The following is a 7934-nucleotide window of genomic DNA, read 5'->3' on the forward strand; positions in this document are numbered from 1 at the left end:
ATAATGTTTTTAAGAACACAAAGTCAACAAAATGAGTACCTTAGTGGAAGTCGGTCCATCTTAATAAATCCCCATCAAATATATAATATTTATAGTTCAAAATAATGTCTGACTTTAAAATAACATCCATAAAATCGAATCTTATTACCTTCTCATCAAGCAAGATAATAAATAACATTTAATCTGTTGAAAATGTGAATAAAATGCATTTCGATGAAAAGTCGCTAAATAAATTAGACTTTTTTGAGTCTCATATCAAGTTTTTGACTGCATAGTTTAAAGCAAACAGATGCATTCCAATAACCAAGATTCACATCTCAAATGATAGAATGTTTTTTTGGTTAAACATGTTTTAAAATATCCCACAAATGTCAACAAAATATGTTAAAGTTTGAAAGAAATGTCGAGTGGAAAAAGTCCTTCATTCTATGAAACTGTTGGATGATTTTGATTTTATTGGATTCAGTTCCTCATAATTATCTGAAGGATGAACGTCTTATAATTTATATTTCTGTTAAAGGTGTGGGACGAGCCCTGAAGTCATCGGACGTTTCACTCATTTCTGAAGCGTGTCTGGAGCTCTCACCGCGACTCGTGTAAATGATGGTGTTCTGATAAGATGGCGAGGGGAGAAAACGACATTTCCTTCCCGAACTGCTGATGGAAACGATAGAGATAAGGAGGTGTTGGGGCTTTCTGCCCACAAACTTCTGTGAAGAGCTGGTTTTACCAAGAAAATGTGCCGCCGTGGTCACTTTAGTTCTGCATCAGAGCTGGTATAAAAGCAGCAGCAGAGCTGAGACTCCAGAACATCAAGACCCGAGTCAGAAGAAGGTCCTGGTCCTGAATCGACATGAAGACTCTGAGCGTCGCTCTGCTGCTGCTGCTTGTCTGCTGCTGCAGCTCCATGCGTAAGTCCTCAGTCCTCCTGACTGTTGATGATCGTTGTAATGAATCTACCTTTGACTGCTGTGGTCTCTTCAAGCCTCTTCACAGCAGTGCAACACAACCCCAGAAAAATGCTGCCTGAAGTTCAGCACTAACGCGATCCCAGTGAAGAACGTGACTGAGATCCTCCGAACCAGTTCCTGCTGTTCACACGGCGCTTTCATGTGAGTCTGGGCTCTGACACATAGAAATGGATCCTCATCACCCTGTTCATGTGAAATCCATGTTGGTGTTTTAAAAATAATTATTATCAACTGTTTTTATGGGAGTTTAACGATTTATTGTGATAAGAATTCAATCTAGATCAGTGTTTCCCAACCCTGGTCCTCGAACTGTCCTGCTTCCATGTCGCCCTGCTGATGCACACCTGATTCAGCTCATCATCAGGCTCAGCAGAAGCCTGATGATGACGGTCATCAAACGCAGGTGTGTTTGAGCACGGTTGGATTAAAAAAAGGCCGGACAGTGTGCCCTGAGGACCAGGGTGGGAAACACTGATCTAGATCATAGTTTTCATTTCACTTCATTTTGATTGATCTAACTGATTGATCTTTATCCCAAACGTCCACCAGAGAGACTCAGAGAGAAATACCTGAACGGTGCAGGTGAAGATAATCAAATGTAAATTACATTTGTGTACAATCAAATAAACAAGGATCTGATTCGATGAACAGCTTACCTCAGATAGATTGATCTGGTCGGATAAACCGATTCATCCATTGATCGTTACTCTTAGTACTTCATACAGCAAAATACAGTAAAAGAACAGGGAAGTTTCAATGGATTTCTTTTTAAAATCCTGAATACGGAGAGAGAACCACCGGAGTTACTGGGAAGAATGATCATTTTAGTTCTTACATCCTTCGATGTTTTCCCTCCATCTTAATGCTTGGATTAGAAAACAATCTTCTGTCATTCAGGAGAATTTCCTGCAGTTGATCCTAAAACACACGACACATTTTGAACCTGAAAGGTTTTTCTTTTTCCTCGTAGTTCATAAAACTCCCAACCCAAACGACATTTCCGCCTGAATGTATTTATTTCCACATTAAAAGCATCACAAGCAACGAACCAGAATCAGCACAGCAGCTTCATCCTCTGTCGTCCTCAGACGGATGATGAAATGATCCGCCTACAAACGAAAATCAGAATTAAAAATAACAATAAAACCGGTCCATCCTACGTAATAGAATGATCACGTTTGTGTCTGTAAAGGTGATGTAACTGTCTGTTGGTTCACAGAGTCACCACGACGAAAGGAAAGGAAGTCTGCTTCAAAGACGACTTTAAGTGGGCCAAGAGAATCTTCGACAGACTCAGCAAGGATAAGGAAGCTTCAGGAAGCAGTTAAAATTTCTCTGAATATTCTCTCAGAAACCAAATGATTCTCTTCTTTTCTCCAAGAGTCACCGTCATTACATTCATCATGTTCTTGCTGTTTCTTTTGAAAGAAGGCGTTTCACTCAACATTTATTTTTTGCATTACAGACTTTGTGTGTTTTGTACTTCATTCATTGTTTTCTTCTTTTTGTAACGCTGCAGACTGCACAGAGATGTAATAAAAATGTTCTAACAATGACATTCAGAGACTCAATGATTCTCTGCTCAGAACTCTGGGAACTTCCTGAAATTGCTGCTCTTTTTACAAAGATCCACACAGCAGTTCCACCATGGAGCTCTGATAACAGTGAATTTGTGGTTAAATCCCTCAAACTTAAGAGTCTATTTTGGAAAATCTAATGAGCTTGGGAACATAATTCACATAAACATCAGAATGTCTGATCTGTAAAATGATAAATGTCACAAACTGGTTTAACGTTTTGGTCCATTCAAACCTGCACACACTGACGGCAGCTCCGGCGCCAAACGCTGGCACCGACCTGTGACCACCAGGAGCTATCAGGGGTATTTGGGGTCTGGGAGCTAGCACTGCAGGAACTGAACCTGGGACTTTGCAGTAGGAGGTCAGTCGCTCCACATCTGCACCTAAAGTTTAAGATAAAAGATAAATATTATAGGATGTCTATACCCAGAAAAATACCCAAAAGTAGTTTTCATAAATGTATCTTTAAGTGTATTTTGTTCAAAACAAACATAAACACACAGATACATGGAAATGATGGAGATCTGAGAGGAAAGTCAAGTGACTCCACAACATTTAAATGACTCCAAGAGTGAACCACTTTAATTTTCATGAGCAGATGACGTTGATGTCAAGCCTGTTTATTAGTTTACTTTTGTAGTTCTTAAAAAAATAGTAAAGAGCAGAAAAACACACCAAAAATATGTACAAAAACAAAAAAATGAAATTTAAAAAATTAATACAATATGCTTCCATAGGTTAGTAGTGTTCAGTCTGTTTGTAGTTTCTTAAAAAAAATAACGGGAAAAACACACACACAAATAAACATTTTAGCAGGAAAACCCATACAAAATTAAATGAAAAACAGCTGTTTTTCCATTTTATTCCAAAGGCTACTGATTTTTTAAATATGTGTTGTTGTTTATGATCATTGCAAGTATTTTGACATGTGAAAAAATTGTATTAAAAAATAAAATTATCATAATTATTAGTATTTAGTACAGTTAAAAGCATTTTTAATAAATTGTATATTACAAACACACATTTATTATTGATATAGATACAGGACTATAATGTTAGAAAGTATTTAATGAATTTATTTGATATTTAATTTGAGTTTATTGTCATCACAATTTTTCCAGATGTTTTTTCCCTGGTTTGAAGCTGCCATTTGCCACGTTCATTTGCAAACTACGGAATCAAGACTGCATTACAAGCACAGGCCGGCAGGGGGCAGTGTGGCTCTTCGTGACAGCAGTGGCCGCTGCGCTGTGCGGGCAGAAGGGGAGAAGAAGAGCGCGACCATGGCTACTGCTGACAGCGGAGCAGTGAAACCGCTCCAGAACGCTATGAAAATGGCCAAAGATGCCATTCAGCTGGAAGGAGAAAACAAACACAAGGTAGTGAGTTACACATGACGTCTAAAACGATAAGAACAACGTTTCCACACGGCGGGAAACTTCAGAGATGTGAGCAGACGGAGTGGGCGGATCCGCGTTTTGTTTACTTAGCTAAAATAAACGATTATTTTCTGTTTTACCCGCTAACGTTTCAACTCAACATCAAAGCTCTATGTAAATGAACATGAATGACATCTGATTGTTTTTAAATATCTATAAATGTATTTTCCTCTGAAGTGGGGACACATGTTTTCTTCAATAATTACATCTTAAGGTTAAACGCGGTTAAGTTAGTTTCATTATTTGACTTTTCCTGTTTTTTTCATCCAGCATGAATTGTTTTTTCTGTCACTTTCTCTCAGCTGCACAGCTGTCATGAACCGTGCTGGATGTGAGGACTTGATTGACATTTACACACAGTATTAAATATATTTCTGCGTCCTTTATGCTTCAATAATAGCAATTGTCTCTGTACATGAAATGTGCTATACAAATAAAACTTGTCAATTATAATGTTCAGACCATCGATAATCCAAATGAACAATTATCGAAAAAAAGTGTTCTTATTAATCTTTTCTTTAATATATGATACTATATATGATACTAACCGTTAGAACTTCTACGTTTAGGCTAATTTTCAAACTTTATATTGTTTTATTTTTGATTGGCCCTTTTTGGACCTAACTGCTTGCCGTCGTCTGTCGGTTTTTGTGTCCTGTTCCTTGAAAGTCTTCAGGCATGTTTACATTTTTGAGATGGAGTGCTCACAGAATGGCTTAAATTACATGATTAGATCTTTGTTTTTTCAGCTCTGATTTTAAAATATCGCTGCAATCTGTCCCTAGAATAACTGACCTTCTGATGCATCTTCACAGGATGCTTACTGTGAATACCTGCGAACCATCAGCTACATTTCACATTCACTTCTGGAGGACGCTGGTTCTTCTAGTAAGTCCTCAGATGATGCATGCAGAGCGACTGCTGGATCTAGCAGGACACAGACACGATGTTTGACTCCTGTTTACATGTTTGTGCTTTTCCCTGTTTTACTTTTTCTTATTGTATTTAGTCTTTAGTCCGGCGTCCATTTTACAAGAACACAAAGACATTTGTTTGTTACAGATTTAACATCACAAAGGGAAGTTAATAGTCATTTTCCAGAAGGTGTTCAAAAGCACATTTTCATTCTTGAGGAAATGTAACAAAATCAGCAAAAAATTGAGGTAAAACATAAATATGAATATTTATTAAAGCTTAAATGTTTATAGGTATCAGTTTTCTGAGTTTGGAACTCATATTATTATCTTGATGAGTCTTTCAGTGTAAGCTAAAGCACAGAGGGAGTCTGTGTGTGTGTTTGTGTGTGTTGGTGTGTGTCGGTGTGTGTGTGTGTGTGTGTGTGTGTTTGTGTGTTTGTGTTTGTGTGTGTTTGTGTGTGTTTGTGTGTTTGTGTTTGTGTGTTTTGGGTCTCTCCCAGACTGCTCCGAAGGTCGACTTAGTCAGATTTGTACATTTTCAATAAGAGGAGATGTGAGCTCAGAGCACGCAGCAGCCAGTAAATCTATGAATGAGACCAGAAATCATCAGGACCCCCCCCCCCCCCCCCCACCTCAACCTGGTTAATCATTCCAAGCAGACTTGAACTAATCAAGTTGAGACCAATAACGTTTTGTTATTCTTGATGTTTAATCTGATCTTAAACAAACGTCTTTTACCAAACCCTGCATTGATTTAGCTGGTTGGTTCTGCTGTTGATGACCAAACCTTTCTTCTTCTCTGTTGCTCCTCAGAGCACAAACAGATGGTTGCCGTTGAAATCGAGCGGATGTTGAGGCTCGCTGAGCAATGTCTGGAGCGTAGCAAGTCCTTGATAGGGAAGAGCTCAGAGCCTCCTGACCCTCCTGACCCTCCGGCCTCCACTTCCACTCACGGCTCCCCTGACTCTGTAGAGCCCCCGCACGCTGCTGCCGCCGCTACTGCTGCTGCAGGCTCTGGTGGGTGGATTCTCTTCTAATGAGGGTCTTCTAAAAACACAGCAGGTCGTCTCGCTAACTAGAAATGAAAATGTTGTCTCCCTACTCCTGCAGCTGATGCTCCTGTTGATGCTCAAAGCAAAGACACAAGTCCCACGAAGCCGGGCCACCGACGGGTTTTGTCTGATGGCGCCGGGGAGCTCTGCCCTTTTCTACCTCCTGAAGTCTTCCAGAGATTACAGACGGTGGCATCTCAGGACGCGTGTATAAAGTAAGCACAGGTTCTAAAGGAGAACGCTGAAAAACTTTCACCAAAAGATGAGAATCAAAGAAAAAGCCCACAGATGAGATGTTTCCATATGAATCCAGAAGTCTCTATTCCTTAAGTAGGAACCAAAACGACAGATTCAGGAACGTGTTAAAATTCCTCTTAAGAAGTCTATCGCTGCATTTCCATTAACTCTGAAACTTTGTAAAGTGGAACTTCGGTAATAAAGAGGTGGTTTTTGGGGCATCGTAATGGACATTTTTCTCAAAACTGCAATGGAAAGACTTGTTTCAAATGTTGGTCTGAAGTGTCTGTCCTGAGTGCAGCACAGCGGGCGCCATGAGAGATCCCACGGCGTCACCGCTCATTATAAGTTATATATCATATGGAATCCTGCAGCTCCTCCATAAAATCACCAACTAGATTTAATCTTCACTTCTGCAGCTTGCAGCCTGAATAAGACGCAGACGTCTCCTTTGAGGACGAGCGCGAGGGCCGTGACAGAAACTTCATTGGATCTTGTCGTGTTTTCAAGCTGTGATTTTCAGCTGCTCACTTGTTAGGATGGTTATTGTTTTAAATACTGTTGAACAGACTTCTCTTGTTTCTCTGACTGTGGATGGAAAAGCTGTGCTGCACGCCGCACGCCAATGATGATCCCTTTTGTTGTTGTTCATATGTAAAATGGAAACGCAGCTACTGACGAATACAAATGTTTCTAACTCACTTTCAGAACTGTTGCTGTTTTTGACAGAGTTCGGTATCAACAGTAATCACCAGAATTGATTCCGTTCACCAGAGTCTGGATCGATTAGATTCAGATTTTTTTTCTTGAATCTTTTTATTCACTAAATTCAGTTCAATTTCATTTTGAGTTTACACATTTGTATACATATGTTTAAAAATATATTAATAATCTATATATGTTTTAAATAAATATACAAATAACTCTGATACAGTTCACATATTGTAGAATGTATTAATGAAATAATCATTAGCCGTCCTATGAGAAATCCCATTATAAGTTAGCATCAAGCTAACAGACTTTAGCATTAAATTGATCTCTATTTTTATGGATCGATTATTGATCCGTTGAGCTTAAGTTGATCCAGATCGATTAATGGATTTTGAAAACCCAGGTCTGCTGTTTAAGTCATGCATTCTTATCTCGTTGGTAATGTGTTATTCACATGTTTAATACTCTAAAAATCAAAAACGTATTTATTCAATTTAACAGGATTCTGCTCAGAGAAAGTAGACACAGTTCTATCAAAAAACTAATAAAAAGTTGTTTTTATTGTAAGTTATTTAATCAAGAGACAAAAATAAAAAACATCTGGAACAATGTTCCTCCAGAATTAAATTTAAACTCTTTTCTCACATTTGAGCTGACAGACCTTCATAAAATGACAGTCCAAGTGAGAAACTGCTCGTTCGACCTTCTCGATGCTTCATTCCAACATTTCAGCTCACAGGAGCTGAGTTTGAGAATATTAAAACACGTCTGAAGTGCATCTCTGATAGTAGAAGTCGACTTCAGAGCCACGTCTGCTGACTGAGGACAAATGAATCGATTACGTGGCACTGGAATCCACTAGAATGCTCACAGAAAACAGAGAAGACCCCCCCCCCCAACAATCAATCCATTAATCAGAGATTTGATGGCAGCAAAGGTTGGTGGAGGTCAGATCATTGTCAAGACAGTGGGGAGGCTTTTACTCTGAAAGTCCTTCAGCCAAGTGTTTTTCAGTGTGTGAGGAAGA

The 7934-nt window shown here is 39.0% G+C and overlaps 2 protein-coding genes across 3 annotated transcripts in view; both read left to right on the top strand.

Moving 5' to 3' along the window:
- Positions 1–3252, top strand: part of LOC112152811 (C-C motif chemokine 4 homolog) — a 20345-nt gene extending 17093 nt beyond the window's left edge. Inside the window, exons 1-3 of one of the 2 annotated variants that reach the window (XM_024282607.2) lie at positions 384–911; positions 986–1112; positions 2191–3252. In XM_024282607.2, coding sequence (XP_024138375.1) covers positions 854–911; positions 986–1112; positions 2191–2299 — 294 coding nt within the window. In that variant the 5' untranslated portion in view covers positions 384–853 and the 3' untranslated portion in view covers positions 2300–3252. Of the gene's footprint in view, positions 1–383; positions 912–985; positions 1113–2190 lie in introns of those variants that run through there. The other variant, XM_036212530.1, reaches the window with a different exon arrangement.
- Positions 3253–3772: 520 nt separating this feature from the next.
- Positions 3773–7934, top strand: part of vps9d1 (VPS9 domain containing 1) — a gene marked incomplete in the record, with an annotated part of 27690 nt that continues 23528 nt past the window's right edge. The window contains 4 exon segments of the mRNA XM_024282595.2: positions 3773–3930; positions 4806–4878; positions 5721–5924; positions 6018–6174. Of these exon segments, the coding sequence (XP_024138363.1) occupies positions 3835–3930; positions 4806–4878; positions 5721–5924; positions 6018–6174 (530 nt within the window).

This window comes from Oryzias melastigma, linkage group LG6 (genome assembly GCF_002922805.2).
Source record: "Oryzias melastigma strain HK-1 linkage group LG6, ASM292280v2, whole genome shotgun sequence".
In the NCBI taxonomy this organism is placed as follows: domain Eukaryota; kingdom Metazoa; phylum Chordata; class Actinopteri; order Beloniformes; family Adrianichthyidae; genus Oryzias; species Oryzias melastigma.